The sequence below is a fragment of the Dasypus novemcinctus genome, chromosome 10 (genome assembly GCF_030445035.2).
Source record: "Dasypus novemcinctus isolate mDasNov1 chromosome 10, mDasNov1.1.hap2, whole genome shotgun sequence".
In the NCBI taxonomy this organism is placed as follows: Eukaryota; Metazoa; Chordata; class Mammalia; order Cingulata; family Dasypodidae; genus Dasypus; species Dasypus novemcinctus.
Window position 1 is genome coordinate 109,166,242 of NC_080682.1, and position 25,964 is coordinate 109,192,205.

The 25,964-nt window shown below is 41.1% G+C and overlaps 2 protein-coding genes across 2 annotated transcripts in view; one reads left to right on the plus strand and one right to left on the minus strand.

The window, feature by feature from the left end:
- The window catches only part of THAP12 (THAP domain containing 12), a 30,123-nt gene extending 13,841 nt beyond the window's left edge, over positions 1–16,282 (minus strand). The window contains exons 1-2 of the mRNA XM_004450976.5: positions 16,108–16,282; positions 2,659–2,779 (exon numbers count right to left, since the gene is read on the minus strand). Coding sequence (XP_004451033.1) covers positions 2,659–2,779; positions 16,108–16,196 — 210 coding nt within the window. The 5' untranslated portion in view covers positions 16,197–16,282. The remainder of the gene's footprint in view (positions 1–2,658; positions 2,780–16,107) is intronic.
- A 377-nt stretch (positions 16,283–16,659) lies between these two features.
- Positions 16,660–25,740, plus strand: GVQW3 (GVQW motif containing 3). Its single transcript, XM_071218272.1, is given in 3 exon segments — positions 16,660–17,345; positions 17,348–23,265; positions 24,190–25,740. Coding segments are annotated over 2 exon segments (627 nt in total). The 5' UTR covers positions 16,660–17,245; the 3' UTR covers positions 17,875–23,265; positions 24,190–25,740.
- The last annotated feature ends 224 nt before the right edge of the window (positions 25,741–25,964 follow it).

The window sequence follows — 25,964 nt, forward strand, 5'->3', positions numbered from 1 at the left end:
ACAACTTAAATTTTTCACTCAGAAAACAAGAATTAACAACTCTTAAAAATGTTTTCATCTGGTGATGGGAGGCTGGGAAGATAAGAAGGAAAAAAATATATTTATAAATAAAATGTACTATCTTGGGTTTTACCTAAAGAGCTGTTAATCATTTATACATGGGAAGAATTTTTATTTAGATTCAGTATTTTCTAGTTCAACCCCCTGCCTCACAGAAAAAAACAGAGATGAAAATCTGATTTCTTAATTGTCTTACACACATCTTCTAGTGTTGGATCAATGATTCTAGGGAGTTTGAATGAGGGTTTCATCAGGGACACACTCACTGAAGGAAACAAAAATTAATATCCAAAGCTTCTCATCTTTCTCACTGTGCAAATAACACAAAAATAAGCAAACACACACAAACAGAGAACTCTTTGATATCTTACCAATTATTAAATAAGGAAGAGAGGGTTAAAACATTATCTTGAATTGTAAAGATTCAAATAAAATTAATTTGCTACTTGCAAATAAAGCTCAAAGATACTGGACAAAAAACAGAAATATGAATGAAAACCATGTGACTTTTTATATAAATCTTTCTAAGTATATATCTCAAAAAAAGGCTATCTTCAAGTATGCATGATAGTTTTTAACTCACTGTTAAGATTTAATCTTGAATTGCTGAATTAAGGTTTGAGCATACAGCAAAGTTCTTATTCTAGCATCAAAGATAATAAAACAATTGGCTTTGGTTAAACTAGTAAGGTTTACTGGTGAGATATTAAATGCTAAACAAAGGAAGCCAAACCAAACATTTAAATATAGATGTTCAAATACTCCAGCTTTTCAATAGCAGCACCTTCTTCCATATGTGTAGAAAGAACATGTTTCCATTTAGATAAATTTATTCAAGATGGAAGAATTATTTGAAAATTTTAAAAGTAAAAATACATCATCTTTCTGTTCAATGCTCTGATTAAACAAGACAGTTAAAGTGTGAACAATATTTTAAATTTCTCATATTACTCTGGCTGGAATTATCTAATTAAGAGATATTTATTACTAAAATAAAAATGTAAAAATGCATATGGCTTGTGTATTCAAAATAATATTTTTACTTAATGTCAAAAACATAAAAAGTAGCTTGCGGGAAGTGGATTTGGCTCCATGGATAGAGCATCTGCCTACCACATGGGGGGTCCAGGGTTCAAACCCAGGGCTTCCTGACCCGTGTGGAGCTGGCCCATGCGCAGTGCTGATGTGCAGCAAGGAGTGCTGTGCCACGCAGGGGTGTCCCCGGTGTACAGGAGTCCCATGCGCAAGGAGTGTGCCCGGAAAGGAGAGCAGCCCAGAATGAAAAAAGTGCAGCCTGCCCAGGAGTGGCGGCGCACACACGGAGGGCTGATGCAGCAAGATGACACAACAAAGAGACACACAGATTCCCAGTGCCGCTGACAAGAATACAAGTGGACACAGAAAAACACACAGTGAATGGACACAGAGAGCAGACAACTGGGCTGGGGGGCAGGGAAGGGGAGAAAAATAAAAATAAATAAATAAATAAATAAATAAATCTTTTTTAAAAAGTAGCTTGCCTTTAAATCACATGAAATTCTTATTTTGGTTGATCATTATTACCCTCTTAACAAAGCAAGGCAAAGATATCCCTCAAATATTCATGATTTAACTGTTGAACCAGAATTGGTTCACTTCCCAATAATTTCAGAACTATCTGTTTCAATTAATTTTGAGAAATAACTCAATCATTCTTTAGCTTCTGATGCTTCTGCAAAATGTCTGAAAAAAATATCAAAATAAATTGCTGCATATCATATATAGTGTACAATCTACAAATAAGTTTGTCTATCCCAATATCTGAGATGATACATTAATTATACTTAATAAAGAATATACAATTTAACAAAATCAGCTTCCTACATAGTTATTAAAATGTTTCAAGTCTGCTTCATTACAAGTGAATCTGCCCAATTTGTGCCTTTTATGAAGCATAGCAATAACAGAATCACAGAGGGCTAAAAATCTTAGACCACAGAAATTATATGGTCTAATCTCATTAGAAACTGTAGCTCAGAGTTGGGAAGCGACTTGGTCAACCTCACACAGTTAAGAGTAATAAATAGTAAAGCTGATAGACCCAGGTCTTGTGAAATTGCAAATTACTGATGGAAATGTTTCTTCATTTTGCCTGTATGGTTTGTTTCCTGCTGTGGTATCTAGCCCATAAAAATTAAGAATTAGTTCTAACAGTATATACAAAAATAAAACAGCATGCTCTCCATTCCTAGATGATGATTTTACTCATAAAAAAGCACTAGAGAAACTGCTCCAAATAAAAACTCAAATTTACCTTAAATAAATATATACTTTTATAATAATTTCAAATTTTCTGGCAGCTACGAAAGAAGTTTAAAAGTGGTTACCTCTAGTGAGTAGGAATGAGGATTCAGGAACACGGATGTAAAAAAAATATGTTTTTAAGAACAAAAAAGATACTATTCGGCTCAATTCTGTCTTCACCTATTTTAAAAGATGTGGCAGATATATGGATACCTTCCAAATAAATAAATAAATATTTACATTTCCAACCAGACACTGAGTGAGAGAGAGGGAAAGAGAGAGAGAGAACAAAAACCAATCCTTCCTATTACTTACAGTTCTACAGATCATAGAGGTCTCAAAGTGTTTGGCACATAACCGATAATGTTTATTTAGCTGATCAGGTGTTTTATCTTCTAAGTCTGCTCTCCTACAATTCTCCACCCACTTCTGGCATCTATAAATAAAACCAAAATACAATCATGGAATATGAGCTCAACATTGATATATCAAAATTCAGTTTTAAGGCAAATATATACATATGAACAATGGAACTCCCCTATCCCAGGAACATAATTTGGAAAAGTTGATTAATCACAAAAGAAGAGTTGGGAGAGACCTCAGAAATCATTTAGTACAAACCCTTTCGTTACAGACAAGGTTAAGAAGTAAATTGCTCAGGGTCACGTACAAAATCAGTGGCAAAACCAGAACTTAAACCTGGATCTTTCAATTCCCAGGAGATCTAAGCATCAGAGAGGTCTCAATTATCAGCAGTATAAGCAAAAGAGTTGCACAACCAAGGGGCCAATGGCCTAATATCCCCCCTTAGGATTTCAACTTAAACAAGCAAATGAAACAATACACTGTCATTGTAGAAAATAAGCAAGTACACGTTCTATAGATAACTATGAGTTTCTTAAGGAAGGATTAAGACTGCATTCATTTGTCTTATGAAGACGGTTTATTATCTACAATGATACCCACAGAATAGATTCCAAGTTTCATGAATGCAGTGATTTATGTCTATATAATCTAACCTATAGTAGGTATTAAAGATAGTGAACAACATAAATTCATACCCTCTTGGTACTTAAATACTTGCAGAAAAACAAATAATAATAGATAATGCTTATAAACAATTTATTATGAACCAGACATTGTTCTAAGTTCTTTCCATAGGTGGGTACTATTATAATCCCCCTTTGTAGATGTTTAGCAATTTGCTAATGGTCACAATCAGATCTTTCCTTTACTCCTGAAGTCTCTAAGAATAAAAGTTCGGTCATGGACAAACTGTTACAAACTTGAAAGCATAATTCATTTAATAATTACATCAAAGTATATTCTCCTTTGTCTTAACATTACTGTCAAACCCCCCCATAAACACACACCCTGACATGTAATTCCCTTTACTCTAAATATGTAAAACCATGATGAAATGTTATGATTTTCAAACCTAAACTGAAATCACACCCAGATAAACTGCATTTCATTCAACCAAAAATATTAATGCATACAATAACAAGGAATAAAATATTCACAGTATTATTACATTTTACAGGAGTTTTAATGTCTAAGTATTTATGCAGTTCAGTTGGTTTTTAATTCTTAAATCTCTGGAGACCTTCCACATAGTATACTACCATATATATTATCGTACTAGACTAAGCTAAAACAGCTTTCTGACACCAGTAACAACTCAATCAAGAACAGATTGGACAGAAAGCCCAATTCTTAAACTACACCTTTGGTTCCCATTTCAAACGCCTAGGGATAAATCTGGTGAAAAGTGTGTACAACCTCTACTTTAAAAGTAAAAATAAAAAAAGAGGATGAACAAATAGGGAAATATACAAGTTCATGGATCAAGACACTGAATTATAAATACATCAATTCTCCCCATATTGATTTACTGATTCAATACAATCACAATACCAACAAATTATTTTGCATGTATGTGTCTATGTCACGTGTGTGTGCAGTGTGCATTGGTATGGAGGAGAAAGAGATGACAAGATGATTCTAAAACTTTTTATATGGAAATTCAAAGGACTAAGAATAGCCAAGCCAATTGTTGAGAAAGAAAAAAGCTGGAAGACTTAATACTACCAGATATTGTCTTATTATATTGCTTATCAAGACAGTGCAAATATTAGACAAAAAGACTATGCTAAATGAAAGAAACCAGACACAAAGTACTACATATTGTATGATTCCATTTATGTAAAAGTAAATACAAAATCAATTTATAAAGATGAAAAAAAAGGAAAGAGCAACTAAAGAGAAAGACAATGACAAAAGGCTCAAAGGGACATTATTGGGACACATGAAAAAAATGGAATATAGACTAAGCTTTAAACCAATGTAAATTTTTTGAACCTGATAATTAAGGTGGTTATTTAAGTGAGTATTCTTGTTCTCAGGAAATGTACATAGCAATACTAAGTATTCAAGGAGCACAATATATACAACCAACACTCAAGTGTTTAGAAGATAGATAGACAAGACAGATAGATGGATGGAAACAAGTAGCAAATATGGCAAAATATTAAAATTGGTAAATTGGTGGACCTGGGTATCTGGGCATGGAGTAGGGGTTTGTTGAAATTCTCTGTACGGGGTTTGTATTATTTTTGTAGTTATCCTGTAAGTGTGAAAGTATTTCAAAATAAAAAATTAAAGATCAAAAAACAGTGTAGTATTGGCAGAAAGACCAATGGAACAAAATAGAGAATTACTGTACTTAAGACAAAACAGCATTGAACAGTGAAGATGGATTTTTTTTCAACAAATACTTTTAGGTCAGCTGGATATCCACATGAAAAAAATGAATCTTGACCTCCACCATCACACCATACACAAAAATAAACTCCAAGTGAATCGCTGCTCTAAATAAAAAGGCAAAACAAAAAAGCTTCTACAAGATAACAGAGGATGATGCAACTAGAAAAAAACCTTGAATAAAAGGGGGAAATGGAAAAGACAAATGAGTTTATATGGCTAAGACTTCAAAATGAGTTGGGAGATCATCAAAGGGGTTGCACTTACGCACATCTCAGCAGGATCCCAGAGACAGTCAAAGTAGATACTACCCCAGGTACTGGTGCTCCTGAGGGCTACGGAGACACACAGCTTCTATGGTCATAACACATGGCTCTGGAGTTCACTGTCTTGCCAGTGGGCTCTACTTTGGAATTTGTGCTCCTGATTGTGATGGCGCGGGACTCAGATGTGACCTCTCTACACATGCTGCGTCTGCCACTTTAACTGAACCTGTGACTGGCGCTGAGGTTTGTGTATGCTCGGGAGACTTGAATCTCTGGACTGTCCATGTGCCAGCTGGGCCCTGAGCCTCAGCAGAGTTGCAACACCTACTCTCTGGTTTGTTGGATGTACCCAGGTCAGCTGACAGATAGATGAGAATGGTCAACCACCACACCAGGGAACCAAGAGTGCCTACAACTGCAAGCAGGAGAATCATATTCATCAGCCATGTAGGATCTAAGCCCCCTCTCGATTTAGAGGTGGAGTAGACATCACCATCACAGGGTCCACAGAATGGAGGAATATTATGTAGATTGGAGTGGACTTGCTGGTATTCTACTATAGAACTGCTGTGACTCTAGCAATGGAAGAAATTGTATCATTGATGTGGAGACGGTGGCCATGGGAGTTGCTGAGGGCAGGGAGAGGGAGGAAGAGGTGTGACATGGGGCATTTTTGGGACTTGGAGTTGTCCTGAAAAGATACTGTAGGGACAGATGCAAAACACTGTTTATCCTGCCATAACCCACTGGATGGATTTGGGGAGAGTGTGAACTACAATGTAAACTATGGTCCATGCGGAGTGGCAGTGCTCCAGGGTATATTCACCAAATGTACCTTACTGATAAAAGGGGATCTTGATGTGGGAGGAACGGGGAAGCAGGGGGGTAGGGTATACGGGAACCTCTTATGTTTTTTATTGTAACGTTTTGTGTGATCTATTAAAAACTTTTTAAAAAACACACACAGGAGACTATCTTCATGATTTTAGAGGAGATTTCTTCTTTTTTTTTAAAGATTTATTTTATTTATTTCTCTCCCCTTCCTCCCCGTTGTCTGCTCTCTGTGTCCATTCCTGTGTGTTCTTCTGCATCCACATGCATTATCCGGTGACACTGGGAAATTGCGTCTCCTTTTTCTGTTCTTGTTGAGTCAGTTCTTCATGTGTGCAGCACCACTCCTGGGAGGGCTGCACTTTTTTTCACGCAGGCAGCTCTCCTTACCGGGAGCGCTCCTTTGTGTGTGGGGCACGTGCAGCAGTGCCCCTGTGTGGCACAGCACTCCTTGTGTGAGGTACTGCGCATGGGCCAGCTTACCACATGGGTAAGGAGGCTCTGGGGATCGAGCCCTGGACCCTCCATATAGTAGCTGGACACTCTATCAGTTGAGTCACGTCCACTTCCCAGAGTAAATTTCTTGAAGAGGGAAGCAGAAAACCAGAAAGCACAAACTCTAGAGGAAGAGATTAAGAGACTACTTAAAGTTTACAATTTTTATTCATTAAAAGATAATTTTAAAAGTGAAATGGCAATCCACAAAATGGAAGAAGTTATTTGCAATGGACTTATATCCAAGACACATATAAAGAACTGCTACAAATGAATCAGACAACTCAATTTAAAAATGGGCAAGTGACTTGAACAGGAACTTAAACATAAAAAGGTTACCCAAACGGCCAATAAAGATGGAAAAAAAAAATTCAAATTCATTCATTAGTCACCAGGAAAATACTAACTAAAACCACAACAAGGTATTACTACATACTCACAAGAATAACTACAATGTAAAAGGGGCAATGCAGTGTAAAAGGGGCAGTGAAGGAAAGACAGTGAAATAACTCTGCCCATCAACAATAAAAGGACAAAATGTGACATATTCATTCAATGGAATACTATTTGGCAATGGGAATGAATGGAACTACCTACTATCTCACAACCATACTGTTGTTGAGCAAAAGAAGCAGGAGTACATGCTTGTGATTCCTTTTACATTGGTCAAGAATAGGCAAAACTCATCTGTGGTGACTGTGCACAAACAAGCTAACAGAGCAGTCCTGAGATTGCTATCCTTAGAAAGGCTTAGCTTGCAAAGTTGGTTGTTGGCTGGAGTCTGGGAATTTGGCTGGTAAAAAATTCCCAACCTGATATAAAACTTTCCCTAAATGATAAGGGTGGCTGACTGTGCCTAAATTACTTGTGCCAATAATATGATTATGCTGAACACCCGCCTTTCTCCTGGGAGTCTGGAATTTTAATATTACTATGTGACTGGCCTCCCTAAACCCTCAGGTTCTGAGTCTCTAATGAGATTCACTGGGAATAAACATGGCATACATGTTGCTACGTTTTCACTGCTGGGGAAAAGTGGGCTCTGCGTGACTCTTTCTGGGAAGGAGAGAGCATAAGGAAATCCATATATGGATTCCTCCAGACTCCCCCTGAATCTTTTTCCTTAATGATCCTGATGTGTATCCTTTCTATATCACTGTAATAAGTCTTAGCCATGAATACAACTGTATGCTGAGTTCCAGGAGTCCTCTTAGTGAATCTCCAAATATGAGGGTGGTCTTGGGGATGCCTGGCACAATTAAGATAGAATAGTAGGGAAGCAGATTTGGCTCAATGGATAGAGCGCCCACCTACCACATGGGAGGTCCAAGGTTCAAACCCCGGGCCTCCTGACCCATGTGATGAGCTGGCCCACACACAGTGCTGATGCGCACAAGGAGTGCTGTGCTATGCAGGGGTGTCTCCCACATAGGGGAGCCCCATGTGCAAGGAGTGCGCCCCGTAAGGAGAACCGCCCAGCATGAAAAAAGTGCAGCCTGCCCAGGAGTGGCACGACAAACACAGAGGGCTGACACAACAAGAAGACGCAAGAAAAAGAGATACAGATTTCTGGTGCCGCTGACAAGAATACAAGCGGACACAGAAGAACACACGGTGAATGGACACAGAGAGCAAACAACTGGGGGGGGGGGGGAGAGGGGAAAAGGAGAGAAATAAATAACCTTAAAAAAAAAAACAAAACAGTAGATACTTTGGGGGAGGGGTAATGACTGGGAGTAGACACAAAGGATGCTTCTTAGGTGTCTAGGATTTTTTAAAATCTTGAACATTACCCGGGTATGTTCACTTTGTAAAAATTCATCAAGCTCTAAACTCCCATTTTTATACTTTGCTCTGTCCATGTTATATAGCAACAAAAAAGCTTTATCCCAATTCCCATTCTACCCCCATAAATAAAACAACAGATCCAAGGTATATGAGGTCAGACAGTGCTACCATGGGAAGAGTGGAATAGTGAATGGGGTGCTCAGGGACAGAGGGTATTTGGGATGCTGGTTTTATATATGTATATTTAAATCTAGATGAAAGTTTGTGAACATATCACTCTGAAAATCTAACAAAAGCTATATACTTATGATTTATGATCTTTTGTGAGATGTTTTACATCAGTAAAATAATTATAAAAATTACCTATGTAGTTGGGCCCTGAAACCCAGCAGGTATAGTCAACTCCCACTCTCCAGTTCTTCGGGCCTAACCTGGACAACTAACAAAATAACGAAAATGGACCAGCCCCATCCCAAAAGCAAGGAGTATCTTCAACTGCAAGCAAAATAATTCCTTTCTGGGGAGTAGATGTGGCTCCCTACCACATGAGAGGTCCCAAGTTTGGTTCCCAGTGCCTCGCACCTCATGAGAAACAAAACAAAACGGAACAAAACAAAAAACGGACAACAAGCAAAACAAACAAAAAACCAACTCAAGGAAGCTGACATGGCTCAGTGGTTGAGACCAGCTTCTCATATACGAGGTCCCAAGTTCAATCCCCAGCACACAAAAAAACCAACCAATTCCCTTCCTCTGCCCCATAATATCTATGTCCCTTCTCAGCCTGAAGCAGTCAGAGTGGACATCATCCTAAATCCCTCAAGACTGAAGAATGAACAAAAATAACGGGGAGGTACAAGCACTGACTAAAGAGGATTTATTCTTATTGTAGTTATTATCTCGGGTTAATGAGTAATTTGTAATATTGATATGAAAATAATTAAAGAAAAAACCTCAAAGGATGAATCAGACAGAAGATAAAACATAGTTGAAGGGGGAAAAATTACATATGACCACTATACACATATGTATGCATGTGCATGTATATATACTTATATGCTTTTAAAGTATATACATAATTATATAGTTACCTCTTAGCTTTTTTTTTTTTTTTTTTTAACCAATCTCCCCCTTTCTTAGATCTGTCATTTTTCTGTTCCTTTTATTCCAGACTTTTTGGCATTTTCTCTTAGGAGAGCGGAATTAAATCTATCTTCTTCTATCACTAACATATTAATCCAAGCTACCTTTTTTTTTTTAACCTGGTCTACTTTTATCACTTCCTAACAGACCTCTTGCCTTTCTTTAATGCGTTCTCTACAAAGCAGAGTAAAGGTTCTTCACTAAAGTTGTCCCTCCCCTGCTCAAGACTTTTCAGGGGCTTCCTGCTCTTGGCGCAAAGAACCAATTCCTCACGTCTTATGAAACCCTGCACAATCTGGACCGTGTCTACCTTTCCACTTTCTCTTTGTCCCCCTCACATACCTCCCTTCAACTTCTAGAATACACTGTGAACACTTCTATTCTAGGGCCTTCCTCCATGCTGTTGATTCAGCCTTGCATACTCTTCTTACTGCTTTTTTCCTCACTTTCTCTGCTTAATTCTCAGTTGTCACATCTTAACTCAAATGTCATCTCCTAAGGGAGAGTTGTCCTGATTCACTGGTATGTGTTACACACATGCACACACACACATCCAGGCAGGTAAAACTCTCCTCACCTCTATGTATATGGTCTCTGAACACTCTGTATTTATCATCTTGGATCATATTCATCAGTATAAAAATGCCCCAGTATCTCTCATCTTAAAAACTTAACCCTAATTCACCACAGCAAAACTAGTTTTCACTGTACCTACTTCCTTATCTCACTCTCCCTCCAAGGAGGCTTCTGCTCCATTGAAACTGCTCTAGAAGATTACTGACTTCCATCCTACCAAATCAACAGTCACTTTTCTGTCATCTTAATCATCTTTTCATGACTATTCAACTATTCAGTTACCAATTCTTTATTTTCCCTTCAATAGCCTACCTCTGCAGCACTTCCAAAAAACACATTCAGAGGGACCCTAGTAAAGGAATTGTTCCATTAAAAAAAAAAAAGCTCCATGGTTAAATAAGTTTGGTTATATCACATATTATATCCTACTCTTGGGAATTTTTAAATATCCTTTTGAGATCTTGGACCTCTCTGTGCCAGCTTTGGTCATCTGAAATATTTATTGTTAGCATTAAATGAAATAATATAAATAAAATACTTGGTGCCTGGCATACAGTACATGCTGTATAAGTATTATTATTATAATAATTCACATTGTTTGGAGAATTAAATGAGATGAAGGTACTTTAAGATCATATTTTCCAGCAGTGATTCTCTAATTTGATAGCCACACTAAACATTCAAAATTACTGAAGACTCCAAAGAGCTTTGCTTTCATGGGTTTTATATATCACTTCATCACAGTAGAAATGAAAACTGAGGAATTTTAAAAAATATTTATTCATTAAATATTTACTTAAAACAAACCTATTACATTAAAATAAATAACATTTAATGAAAAATAACTTTTCAAAACAAACAAAGGGGAGTAGAAATAGCCCAAGTGGTTGAGCACCTGCTTCCCATGAATGAGGTCCTGGATTGAATCCCCAGTACCTCCTTAAAAAAAAAATTAGAAGAATGACACTGTCTTCCATTTTTGCAACTCTTGTTAAGGTGTGGCTTATCAAAAGACATTTTCACATCTACTTCTGCATTTAATCTGTTGCCACATGTTATTTTGTTAAAATATATGAAGAAAAATCTTTCCAATGCAAAGTGATATGCAGCGTAAAGGCTATTAAAATGCTCCTCCTTTTTCCACACAATTGCAGATATTCTTCTTTGATACTATCCAAACTCCATAAGTGGTTATTTGAAATGTAGGCTCAGAAACCAGATAAAGGAACTTTTCATACTGTTTAACTAAAATTCATTGGTCTATCTTGCACTTTGAATACATCTTTTATCCATGCCTATCTTCATAAAATCATGTTTTGGTCATTAGGAAAATACTGGTTCAGTGAGTTATGGAAACCTTCCAAATGTTGGCACATTTCATTATATACTATGAAAAACAAAACAAAAACACAACGCATTCATCAACATCATCACTAATCTCACTGGAAAAGCCTCTAAGTATTAGAAAGCTGTCAAGCTCATAGTGGAGCATATAAATTTTCCAATACTCTGTAATTTTCATTTGAATGCTCAAATTTCAGTTTTTTCCTTGACGTTACAGGTTTGCTTCATTCACTTTCAAGAAAATGTCTACCAAACATCCAGATCTGAATAACCATACGTAGAAAATTCTAGAAAACAGAATACACAAGCTAACATTATATATTATGCAACCACTGAAAAACTCCATTGTACACACCTGACAGAACAAGAGTGAAAAAGGCAAATAACATCTTAGTGTTATTATGCAAATAGATTTGGCTTTGTGGACTCCTTGAAAGGGTCCTCAGAACCCTCATAAATCCCTGGAAAACTACTACTGTTTTACAATTTACAAGGTGAAGTACATCAACTCTCAAATAACGTTACTTAAACCACCATAAGAATCTTCAAAGACCTTACCTCTTCACGGGCTGGTTAGTAAAAATTACCTGAGAAGAAGAAAGAGGGATTCAATTGCCCAATCCACTGTAATAAGTAAGAGAAATTCATTAGCTCCACTTGTACCTGTACTGGTTCAAACAGGTGAAGCACCTGGTTGTACCTTCACCTGATACAACAGCCACTGTAAGCTGCCCCAGGTTCCTGACAAGCCTTGACATGGAGCAATCAACATTTAGGCAGTGGCAAGTTAAGTGTAGCTCAGTAGCTGAGCACCTGCTTCTCATGTACGAGGTCCCAGGTTCAATCCCCCAGTACCTCCTAAAAAAAAAAAAAAATTTTTTGTTTTGTTTTCTACTTTAATTTTAGGTAATCTCTGACCTCTCTGCCCACTGCCCTAAGTGGAGTTGATTATATTATTTTACTCTTAAAAAAAAACCAAAACACATCAATGCCACTTTTCTAAACCAGTAAGAGTATTATGGTATATAAATTTAATGTTATGCCCCTTACTGATTACATTGTTGAATTTTTTATTATTTCTAAATAGCAATGTTTCTGAAAGTGTCTATGGAATTTATAAATATGGTGAATGGGAATATACTACTAAATAACACTAAATATATTTATCTTCGTTAGTTAGCAAAGTTAGTTAACTTTTGAAGAAAAGGCAGGTTGGGAAAGTCCTCTTTTATAAACCTCCCCTACAACCCATTTACAGGGAAGAAAAAAAAAGTAATATCTAATGACAAAATACTATTATGAATTCAACAAAGACTTCTGGGAACTACTTCTTTGTTAAAATGAACACTGGGCTCAGTGAAAAGGAAACTGTCCAAAAGAGTAGAACTTGAGAGAGAGATTTGGTTTGGACAAAAAGAGTTAAGAAAAGTTCATAATTCAGTCCAGAAAAACTCAAAGGTTTTAACATGAAAGAAGGCAAAGACATGGTCAATGTGGCCCTGAGGACAAAACTTGAACCTCCAAAGCATAAATTACAGGAAGGTAGACTGCCACTCAATTCAAGGAAGAACCAACAGTTAAAACTGTCCAGAATCCTCCAGGGTCCCCTTACAAAGGAAGCAGTGAACAATTATTAAAGGTGTTTTAATAAACTGGCAGATGCCCACCTGACAGTAATGCACAGGGACCCTACAGGATCTATAAATGCATGATACTGGAATGCAAAATTGCGTCTATGTCTTTTCATATGTCAGATTCTCAAAGGTAAAAGTGACCTGAAAAAGTCCCTAGAGGCCATATTTCCTAAGAAGCATATTGTAAAGAGCATTCTCCTCATATGGACACAAATGACCTTCGGTTCAGAACTGACTGGTGGTGCGTCTTACTATGTAAATGAAATATACTCTCCATGATGCCCTTGGGTTAGGATCAGCCCAAGGAAAAGAAATGTTCAATGAGGGAAAATGTTAAATGGGTCAGATTAAGATGATGCTCCTCTCAGATTAAGGAAAATGTTTAATGAGGGAAAATACTGAATGGGTCAGATTAAGATGCTCCTCCTCTCGCTCCCACAGAACCCAGAAGTTACTTCTCATTGCCCTGACTTCTCAACACTGGAAATATCCAGGGCTCAGTCATCAGACATTCTCTGCTTCTCTTTGCTCTCTCCTTAAGTAACTTTACCCAGTATCATGACCTTCTTATAAACTGCGAACACCCATATTTACAATCTCCAGTCTTGAAGTCTACAATTCCAGACTTGTATATCCTACTGTCTACTCAAGACATCTGTTCTTGAATATCTAGTCGGTTTCTCAAACGTAACATGTCCCAAACCAAACTTTTAATACTTCTCCACCAAACCTGCTTCTCCTAGTCATCCTTATCTCAGTAAATGCCCAGGTTTAAAATTTGGAAGTCATCCTTGACTCCTCTTTTTCTCTCACAATCTAAAGCCAAACCACTAGTAAACCCTGTTAGCCTCACCTTCAAAAACTTACTTCAGGGAAGCGGACTTGGCCCAATGGATAGGGCGTCCATCTACCACATGGGAGGTCCACCGTTCAAACCCCGGGCCTTCTTGACCTGTGTGGAGCTCGCCCATGCGCAGTGTTGATGCGCGCAAGGAGTGCTCTGCCACGCAGGGGAGCCCCCGTGCAAGCAGCGCGCCCCGTAAGGAGAGCCATCCAGCGCAAAAAGAAAGTTCAGCCTGCCCAGGAATGGTGCCGCACACACAGAGAGCTGACACAGCAAGATGACGCAACAAAAAGAGACACAGATTCCCACACAGCTGACAACAACAGAAGCGGACAAGAACATGCAGCAAAAATAAAATAAATAAAATAATAAAATAAATAATAAAATAAATCTTAAAAAAAAAACTTACTTCAAAACTTCAAATGCAACAATTTACCATCTCCTCCTCTACTAACTTGGATTATTGCAATAGCCTTTTTTTTTTAAGATTTATTTATTTCTCTCCACTTCTCCCCTCCCCCCCCACCGCCCTGCCCCGGTTGTCTGTTCTCTGTGTCTATTTGCTGTGTCGTCTTCTTTGCCCACTTCTGTTGTTGTCAGCAGCACAGGAATCTGCTGCCAGAGATCATGCTAAATTTAAGTCTCTCTATTCAAAACCCCTTGATGGCTTCTCATCTCACTCAGAATAAATGCCACAGCGTTCTCCAAAGCCTACAATGTACTACACAATTTGTTCCCACCATATATACATAACTTTCCGGTCTCATCTTTTCCTGCCTCCCTCCCTCCCTAAACCAGCTCTAGCAGTTGGTAATGCTGATTGTACTTCCAACAAGTATGTGCCACCTTAGGACTTTTGCATTTGCTGTTTCCCAGTTTGAAATGCTCTTCCCCAAGTATCTCCATGGCTGGCTCCCCCCACCTACTTCTGGTTTTGAACCAAATTCACTTTCTTAATGAGGCCTTCCGTGACCACACTATTTAAAACAGCAACTGTCCCTTCTCTGCTACTCCATATTCTCCTACCCCTCATACTATCTTTGCTTTTATTATTTCTCCATTGTATTTATCACCATTTGACACATTATGTACGTCACTTGTGTATTTCCCCACCACTACCAGACTGCAGTCTCCCTGAGGGTAGGTACTCTGATTTGCCCATCGGTACCTCTCCAGTGCTCAGAACAATGTGACGCCCATATTATTGCTAGTACAGGCCTTCAATAAATATCTGATGAACTAACAAATATACTATATCACAATCCCGTTTATACATCTGTCCCCCAAATGGACTGTGAGCTTCCTGCAGGCAGAGGCATTATCTCATTCAACTCAAAATTAGTTCAAATGAATGAATCACCAAGAGAGGCCTATGAAACATCCTCAGCCCTTCAAATACTGTCCCTGTACTATCGCTCTCTACATACGTTAGGGCGCGTGGATTACCTCAAGGAAGAGATTTCAATACCAATTCGCACGCGCTCACGCGCACCCCAGTCTTATCCCCACAATAATCTTGTCAGGTAATGAATAACGGTCAGAGCCAAAATTTGAGCCGTGCTATGACAAGTCCTGAGGAAGGAGTAATTCTAATTTGACTTGAGATCAATGTAGGTGGCAGGTCTCCAGACAGAAATACTGTCCGAAGGGGTAGTGGCAAGGAGGGGCAAGGGCCCGGGTGACGGCAACCACAGAGACCAAGCCTGTCTTTTGACAGCCGAAGAAGCTAAAGCTCAGAGAGTAAAGCGACTTGCCCGACGTCACACAGCAAGTTACCTAGGGCGAGAACCCATTTTATCCCGCCTCCACGAGCGGCCCCAGGTACCTCTTATTCGGGGTGATGTGCTCCGCGCGTAGCCACGCCGGCGCACGTGCTCCGAGGCCACCGGGAGCCCGCCGGCCCACTGCTCGCGGCGCGTTCTCCACCCGGGTCCAAGGCTGGACGGGTGCCTGCGCGCTGTGCCCCCCGCGCCCCCGTGCCCTCGCCCCCTCGCCCCCCGCAGCCCGCCGGGGTCCGGCGGTTGGCAGCGCGCACCGCAGGGGTGGGCCCCGGCTCCCGGCTCCACGCCCCGCCGCTCACCTGGCCGGGTCCCGCGGGAACCTGAAGAAGGCCAGATCGGACTGCGTGCTCTTCCGCGTGCAGTTGGGGGCAGCGCAGAAGTTCGGCATCGTCGCCCGCCCGCCGGCCGGCCCAGTCCTCCCCTCCCCGCCTCCTCAGGGCAGCCCGCCAGCCCGTCGGGGCCGGGGAGGGGAGCCAGGCCGGCCGGCCGGCTCGGCAGGGCCTGGCGCCGGGGGGAGGGGCGGGCGGGCGAGAAGCCGCGAGGGGCAGGAGGGGCGCCACGGTCCGAGGCCGGGCTGGGGACGCGGCTCCACAGTGCTGTGAGCGGCCTGGAGGATTTACCGCCGCCGCCGCCGCTGGTGCACCTCCCGCCCGCCCGGGACGCTGCCGCCTCCTTCCCACAATGCACTCTGGCGCCCGGGGGTGCCCTCTCTTCCCTTAGCCTTCCTCCCTCGCCCCTCCTTTCCGCCTACTTCTCCGCTGGCGGGCACGCGCAAAGAAGCCCGCCTGCCTAGGGTGTGGCGAGGCGGAGGCGGGGCCTGGCGCGGGGCTGCAACAGTGCGCCTGCGCCAAGTCTAACCCGCGTAGGGAAAGAGATGCGCATGCGGGCGTTTCTCCCGCGGTTCTAGGGAGGGCGGCTCTCTGGCAGCTCCGGTAGGTTTGTCGTTCGCGGGTTTCTGCAGATCTGGGGTGAACTTGCACGTTAGTTACGTCGCCGGTGCATCTCTTCTTGCTTGCTTAAGTTGCCACCAGTTAGGCTTCTGTTGCAGAAATTATCATCGGTTCGAAAGGGCCGCGAAAGCGTGACGACGTTGGTGACTGACTTGCAAACCCCCGGCGAAACTCCCTGCACCGGCTGGACAGAGCTAGGTTGTAGATATCATTTTCTCCGGCTTTGCCGCTACTCATTGGCTCTGTTAGCTTCTCGGAACGGGCCTCCCGAACCTCAACGGGAAGCTGAGGGTCAAAACTCAAAAAAAAAAAAAAAAAAAAAATTACTGTGTTATCTTAAAGTGCTTAGTGACGTTGACGTTTCCTTGCGAGACTTCCAGAGGAGCAAGAATAGCGACATGATTACGCCTGTGGGCCTATAGAGATTGGCTCCTCTGTCTTCCCTTCACCATCGTGGCCTGTTAGCCTTTCTGTCTTAAGTGCCAAAATGAGTGACCGCTATTTAGAACAAAGGATTAGTATCAAATTTTGCGTGAAACTTAACAAGTCTGCAAGTGAGACCCACCATCTTTTAAGAGAAGCTTATGGAATGAAGTCATGTCAAGAGCCAGAGTTTTTGATTGGCACAAAAGGTTTAAAGAAGGAAGGGAAGATGTTAGAGATGATGCCCGAAGTGGTCGTCCAGTCACCCACCGGACGGATGAAAATATCCAGAAGGTCAAGGACTTGGTTTGTTCAGACAGGCAGTTAACTGTGAGGATGATGGCTGAAGAGTTAAATTTAGATAAAGAAACGGTTAGACTCATTCTGAAAGAAAATTTGAACATGAGGAAAGTTTCTGCAAAAGTTATATCTGGCATTTTGAGGGATGAGCCTAAAGCTCGAAAACTTGACTTACAGTCTGACCTTTCAAAGGGAACTAGGAAAAATAGCTCATGTGTGAGGAACAAGATAAGTTCGCAAACGTGGAGTCATCTCCAGAGCGGAGCTGGTGGGGAAATGCTTCTGCCCATATCCCATCCCAGAATCCACTACTCTGCCAGCCAGCTTCTGCAGGCTTCATCTTCAGCAAGTCTTCCTGCCAGAGTAGCTCAGGATTGGTTAACCCCATGGTGAAAGTAATGGCAGAAAGCTGCCCTCACTATTAAGCCTCTTCATATGTTGCTCATCTGTTTTCAGTCTTCTCTACCAAACTCGCCTATGTGTCATGACCCTCCTAGTCACTCTCTGCCATCTTCCTGGCTGTTCTGCAAAACTCTGAGGAACGCTTGACCGTTGACTCTTGGTCCTTACATGTTTCTTAATTTCTTTTGCTTAGTAAGTTTGGATCTCTTCCTTGCCCAGACTTTAGCTTGCAGTGGCTGTCCTGTTCCTTTGTTTTCAATGTTTTGCTTCAAGTGATCATGCCAGTGGGAGGTGGGAACAGGACCTTTTGGAATCTACATCTCTGTGCCCAGGGAGTCAAGCTCTTCTGGAAGGAACTCAAAAGAAGGCCTCCTGATCCAGCCGCTTCAGTCAGGTCTTGAAGTATGGTACAGAAGGCAGTGGCATGCTGGGCCTAAGGGTCAGTCTGGCTCAAAGGACTCAGTGGGAGCCCTTCAGAACTAAGGAGTTGGCCACCAGTGCTGATATACTCTCAGACCTACCCCCTCCCAGAAGAGCTGGGTTTGTTTGATTTTAACTCTGTGCTTTGGACCCCTACTCATTTGGGTATTCCCTCTGTTAGAAGAGGAGGAGCTGATCTTAGAAAATATAAACCAAGGGACCCATGCCCACACGGATGTGTAGGGTGAATATCTACCTTCTCGACCCTGAATCATAGTTGTGGGCTGTCTCCCTACTGATTCCCACACAGCAGTCTGTTTTTGTGTGACTAATGCTGATACTGAGTACCTATTATTTTAGAATACTCCTGGGCCTTGACCACAAGATTACTAAGGGCTGGGTGGTCCTCGTGGATGAGGTTGTTCTTGAACTAGTTCCATAAGGAAGGGTGAGAGACTTAAATGAAGGGCTAAGAAGGTAGGAATGACTCTGGGCTCGTGGAATAGCATGAGGTTTCGAACCTGTGTTAACAGAAAAATGATGGCACTATTGGCTGAAATAACAAAGTCTAAAGGGGAAATAATGGTGTTGCAGAAGATAATTTGTTTCCTCTCCTCTGCCCTCAACTCTGTACCAGTAATTTATATATTGCTTTCCTTGAGACTCTGGATAGGTTTATCATAACCCATTTACTTGATACCTAATTTTCCCATTGAGCCCAAGAGAAAAACAATCTCTGCAAGTTTGAACTCTCCTTTATCTCTCCTTTTCCTGTCCCTCAGCCAGGATTTATGGGATAGGCTTTTTCCCAAGTGGGTTTCAAGGAATACCACATAGATTGGGAACACCTCAGAATATCTGGCAGGAAGTGGAGAGTGCAAACAGCATTTCACAGAATTGGCCATTTTCAATTTGTGTTTTACCCATTGCTTTACAGAAGAGGCCCAACACATACTTATTCAACAGAGTTACTTTTAGTTCTGTTCTTTCATTGTCTCTACTCCCTTTAAAAAAGACTTCAGTTCCCAACTAACACCCTTCAATTTTGAGACAACTTGAAAGCTAGACCTTGTCCTACAAATAAAAAGCTACTATGCAAGAAAATGTTTAAACCAAGCAACAGCTCATAAACTTCAAACTACTTAGCAATTTCTAGGAAATTTTCTGTTTCAGGATCACCCAGTCTTCTACATTAGGTGAGATCCTGGGTTCTCCACAATCACTTGCCATCACAGACACTGCATTTCAGTAACAAAATCCCCATAGGTAGCTGCTGCAGCCTTGTTTCTGAAATCCTATTAACCCATGCCAGTATCCTGCAACATTACCTGCAGGCATGTTCTTCAACCTATTATAACACAGGGGTCCTGAGAGAACATAATTTTGGATGTTATTCCAGTTTGTGAGCGGAGCTGAAGTAACCGTGCCAAAAGTGCCAGCCCCCATGCAGGAGTGTAGGGTAATTTTGGCCCAGACTGGGTTTGGAATAGAACAGCTGGAAGCAGTAATCAGGAGTATGAATTCTAGTTGTCCCGTGTGGTTAAAATGAAAAGGACTTGGTTTATTACCTTAGGGCATGCTTTGAGTAGTAGTAGGTTAACTTCCTGCAATGGTTTGAAGCTGTGTGTACCCCCAGAAAAGTACGTTCTTAAAGTTAATCCATTCCTATGGGTGTAGACCCATTGTATGTAGGATCTTTTGGTGAGTAGGATCTTAAGTTTTAAGATGCAACCCACCTCTTTCAGCATGGGTCTTAATCCTCTTACCTTAGTCCTTTATAAGAGAATGAAATTCAGACAGAGAAAGCCACAAAAGCAAGAAGCTAAAAGCAACAAAACCTGACAGAAGAGGGAGAGACCAGCAAACCCTGTCATGTGTCTTGCCAGGTGACAGAGGGGTGCAGGATCACTGGTAGCCGGTCTTCAGAAAGAAAGAATCATCTTGATAATGCCTAGATTTGGACATTTTCTTGCCTTCAAGACTGTAAGATTGTAAGCTAACAAGTTTACCTAACATTTATAGGACTTTAGGCAGTAAAACCAAAACACATCAGAACCCATTGCTCGTTTTCAAGACTTCCAGAAAATTTAAGATTTTATTTCTCTTCCCTTCTTCCTCCTCCCCCCCCCCCCCCCCCCCCCCCCCCCCCCCGTTGTCTGTTCTCTGTGTCTGTTTGCTGCATCTTCTTCTTTGTCCGCTCTGTTGTTGTCAGTGGCCCGGGAATCTTTTTGTTGTGTTTCTTTTTGTTGTGTCAGCTCTCCGTGTGTGCGGCGCCATTCCTGGGCAGGCTGCACTTTCTTTCGCTCTGGGCGGCTCTCCTTACGGGGTGCACTCCTTGTGCGTGGGGCTCCCCTATGCGGGGACACCCCTGCGTGGCAGGGCACTCTTTGCGCGCATCAGCGCTGTGCATGGGCCAGCTCCACATGGGTCAAAGAGGCCCGGGGTTTGAACTGCGGACCTCCCATGTGGTAGACGGACGCCCTAACCACTGGGCCAAGTCCGCTTTCCCCGCCTTAGATTTTTGAAAAGTAAAACTACTGCCTTAAAGTCCAAGCAAGCCATTCACACATGGCTGCTCAGATCACTGAACCCTAGGCTAGAAGATGATTTAGGAGTTTCCCCAAACGGAAGAGTTTTTGTATAATAGTACCCCTTATGTGCCTACCCACAAAATCCATTTTATTGCTGATGTGAGTTTTGCCCTAGCCTGTACCTTGCTACATAGACCTTTGAGCTCCCGGTCCTATGGTCTCCTGGTTCCACCCATGAGTCATTCCCCAGGCTCTTGTCCTTGGCTTTTCAAGGACACCTTTTAACTTATTTTCCACCAGTTTGTTCTTGCTCCTTTCCCTGTTACTTCTGCTCCTCAAATAGCTGCTTTTGTCACCTTTGCTGATCCTTGAATTGCCCTTTTGGTTGTGGTTTTCCACTCAGCTCTCAACTCTTCTCTCCTCTGATTTTTGGAACCCTCTTGCAGCTTCCCACCTGAACCCTATGTAGTCTTGTGTAAGGAAACTGTCAGCTCTAGCCCTGGCCCCAAGTTGCCTCCCTGTCCTAAAAGGCAGGGTGGGGTAATACGGGGGAAGGTGTTCTTATGTTTGTATTTGTTTTTGTTTTTTTAAAAGGGGCATACGGGGGGAAAGCCCCCTTCCATCATCCATCTGTTCCCCTCCCTAGAGGCAACCAATGTAACCAATTTCTTCAGAGGGCAATTTGGTTACCTCTGGAATTCAAGAGTCGTGAAACCTCTTCAGAAATGCATCATCAAAATTCTATTCTCGGGGAAGCAGATGTGGCTTAAGTGATAAGGCCTCCACCTACCATGTGGGAGGACCCGGGTTCAATCCCTGGGGACTCCTGGTGAAAAAGAAGAAGAGAAAGCATGCCTGCCTGGTGAGCCAGTGCCTACATGATGAGCCGAGTGCCCATGCGGTGAGCTGAGTGCCTATGCGGCAAGCTGAGTTCTCGTGGGTGCCCACACGGCAAGCCAAGTGCCCGCACAAGTGCCCACATGGCAAGCCAAGTGCCCATGTGAGTGCCTGCATGGAGAGCCAAGTTCCCACATGAGTGCCTTCATGGTGAGCCGGTGCCTATACAAGTGAATCACACAGCAAGATGATGACGCAACAAAAGAGAGGCAAGGGGAGAGTCAAGGTGAAGCACAGCAGAGACCAGGAACTAAGGTGGCGCAATTGACAGGGAACCTCTCTCCCATCAGAGGTCCCTGGGATGAATCCTAGAGGAGAAAGATGAGAAGAGAAGACAAAAAGAGAAATAGATACAGAGGGTCACACAGCGAATGGACACAGCAAAAACAGCCAGGCGGGGAAGGGGGAGGGAAAGGAAAAATATTCTATTCTAGGACTATTCTAGGAGTGGGTATAGCTTAGTGGTTGAGTGTCTGCTTTGCATGTACAAATGTCTCAGATTCGAACCCAGTACCTCCTTTAAAAAAAAAAAATTCCATTCTCCCAGCAACTATGTCTTCCCTGGCCAGAGAAGCTCCATCTACCATAGCAAATCAAACCTGGCTCTCTGGAATGTCAGAAGAGCTGGCCATCTGCAAACCGAGACCATAATTCTCAAGCTCAGTCAGTCAATGAATCTCTTTGCCTTCAGGTTGATTCCTCTTCCTCCCCACCCCTGACCCCATTCTGGTTCAGAATCCGTAAGGAATATTATATGCCCACAGCTGAAAGTACAGGAGGAATAGACCTTCTAGAGCAGGTCATCTCATCACTGATCTTATCTAATTCTCCCACTGCCCCATCACCCCATTCTGCCTTGCTTCAACTGCCCCACTGGCAATGATCAAAACCAAAAAGAATAAAAAGTTTTCTAAATTTTTGACTTTGAAAAACGTGGATAGTTCTACATCTTTCGAATTTGAGTCCTCTTTGAAATGTTATTGTCTGAGAAGAATGTGTACCTGGGGCTTGCTCTCCAGGGCCTTCCCATCAGATTCCAAGTCCAGAGTTGCCACTGGATATGCCCAAATAAATCTGGATGCTGAATGACTTGAGGACACAGTAAAGGAGTGGGGTTTTATTGGAGAACTGCCTGCTGCTGCCCTCAGCATCATAGGCCTTAGCCTGAGCAGGGTCTGTGAGCAGTTGGCACACATTATCACCCAAAAGTCTTCCCACCAGGCTCCCATAGGGATTGGCTTTCACTAGAGTCCCATGCGGCTCAATTAGAAGAACCATCCTTTGCTGCTGGAACCATATATGTTAACCTTGCACTCTCCAGCTTTTTCAGTTTGATCAGACATCCCCGATTTTACCAGGCTTTTCTCTCCTACCCAAGGCCACCCTCATGTTTTTCTGTTCTCTAGTCTCTGACTTACCAGACTCTTGGAAATAACAAAAGTTGCATCACACTTCTCCAAGTATTCCAGAAGCAAAAAAATATGTAGTGGGAAACTTCAGTACGTCCAAGGACCCACTTAAGTCTAGTGCAGAGGTCAGTAAACACTTTCTGTAAATATTTTTAACTGTGGGCCATCTGGTCTCTGTTGCACCTACTCAATTCTGCCTTTATAGTGTGAGAACAGACATAGATAATTCAGAAAAATGAGCATGACTATTCAGTAAAACTGTACGAATACTGAAATTTAGATTTCAAATAACTGCCATGTCTTGAAATATTGTTTGGATTGTTTTCAACCATTTCAAAATGTGAAAACAGTTCTTAGCTTGTAGGCCATAGGAAAACAGGTGGCAGGTTAGAATTGTGCCATGAGCTGACCCTAGTCTAGTGTATATAAATGACAGGTGGTTGATGCTTTTCCATCAACAACATTATTAATGCCGAATTGATCTGCAGTGTCTGACAACTTACAATATAGAAATTGTGGAATATTGGAGAGAAGCTTTTTGGTGACAGGGGAGTGAACTGGAGCTGAATGGCTATTTTACCTTGATCATATTCTGCCTCACCAAATGATGTTTGTGTTCATTTTGAATAAAAATGCACAAACTACTACCTATATTATTCCCTTTGCGTAAAAACAACTTTAGCAATACTAAACATTGTGCCAGTTGTGGCCAGCGATAAATAAAGTGAACTGAAGACAGTTCCAAAAATGGTTTGACCATGGGCAGCATTTGAATAAGTTTATCACCTATTAAAGTGACTCTTTTGGCAGTGAAAAACTCACTGAAGTATTTTTTGGGCATGCTTCTAAAAATAATATATATATATATATTCGCACCTTACAACTGGAGCTGAGGCATTCCTTTGAGGTGTTTGTTTCTTCTTTAAAAGAGAGATTTATTGTGTCATCTTCATTTAAACTGCTTTTTTCAAAATTGAAATAGAATCTCAGGACTGAACAGACCTTTACAGAGCATCTAATCCAGACATTCATGTTTCCCTTGACTCCAGGAGTAACTAAGCTTCACAGCTTCTGAAAGAAGATTCTGTGATCATTCATTCAACAAATTTTTACTGAGTACCAGACCCTGTCCTGTGTGCTGGGAGACAGCAGTGGACAAAACAGGCCTGGATGTGACAGTCTGATATCTAATTATATTACTCTTCACTCTTGCCAAGACTTGTTCCATGTCCTCACCCTTGTTAACTGCATACCTGAAAATAGGTATGACCTTTGTCACATGCCTTTGAACTATGGCCACAATGCTTCTCTAACTGCATTGATAATTTGAGGACTCTCTGTTCCACTTAAATTTTTATTTTCCTTTAGACAAATCTAGTTTAGTAGAAAAACACATGGGTAATATTGGAAGTATACTTTGGCAACAGCTTTCTAAAAAGCAATTTGGCAATTTCTATCAGGAGCTTTAAAATTGTTTATATCCTCTGATCCTCTAATTCCATTTCTGGGAGTCTGTCCTAAAGAAATAGTCTAAAATGTGGGCAGAATTTATGCTTAACAATCCAGAAATCCAATAATAGAAAAATGGTTAAATAAATTATAGTGTAGCTATACAATACACTATTATGTAGCCATTATAATTAATGTTTATGAAGAGCATTTAATGGCATAGCAAAATGCTTATAATATAAAGTGAAAAGAGCGATATAAAAAATTGTATATATTCAAATATGTGTTTAAATGACGAGAAAGGATATGCTAACTCTGGGTGTTTGGGTTGTGGGTGTTTTTTGTTTGTTTGTTTTTTCCTGTCTTTCCACATTTAAAATATACTTCTCCAAAGTATTAATACTTATGTTACTGGAATGAAACAATAACACCAAAAGCTGGCAGTGTAGAGGTTGAGGCCAAACCACTAGTCTGGTCGTGAACAGTCAAGTGGCTTTGTCAGCATGGAGGTTGTATGCTGTTGTGTAGGTAGCAGGAGTGGGACCAAAGGGAAAGCGTCTTCCACAGATGAGAAGATGTGACTAGAATCCCTATGAAAAACCAAAGAGCTATGAGAAGACACAAGTGGCACACTCCTGTCAGCTAGCTCTAGGCAGATAAAAACAATTACGAATTGGTATAATCTGAAAAATGAAAAAGGATATGAAATACTCTCCCTAGTAAAATTATTCTCCTTTAGACTTCACCCTCACTTTCTCTCATAGGAAATGAATTCCTGAGATTGTTTTTATTATTACTGATTCTCTGAAGAATCCTTGAGTCTTCCATATAATTTCTTTAGTAGAGAAGCGGCTTTCATTACACCAAGCCTATCTCCAAGCAAAACATATACACCGTATATCAAGAATACCATACGTGCATAAATGTAACCTATAGAACTGCTACGGTTTGTGAAGTTATTTTATTTTAATCCAGAATTACTGTGCTTTTAATTTATGTTTGAAGAGTAATCATGTCATGGGATTTAAAGTGAGAAATGATGTAAATAAATCCATATCCATAAATGAGATTGTCTTTATATTGTTATGTTGGGAACTGTATACTTAACTGTTGCTTTAGTAACATGTTTATCATTAAAATGCCAAATACGTCTCCTCAGTGAAATTTCAAACTTTCAAAGAGTACACAAGGTAAATACATGTTTTATAGACAAATAGAACTATAGATTCTATTCAGGGTGGAGTTTAATTCAAGATCTACATCTAAGCCCCTTGTTCTATAGAAAGAGCAAAAAAGACTTGGGATTTAGTTCTGACTCCTTAACTAGTTGTGTATCTTTGGTAATTCATTTGCCCTCTCTGAGCACTTTAGTTTA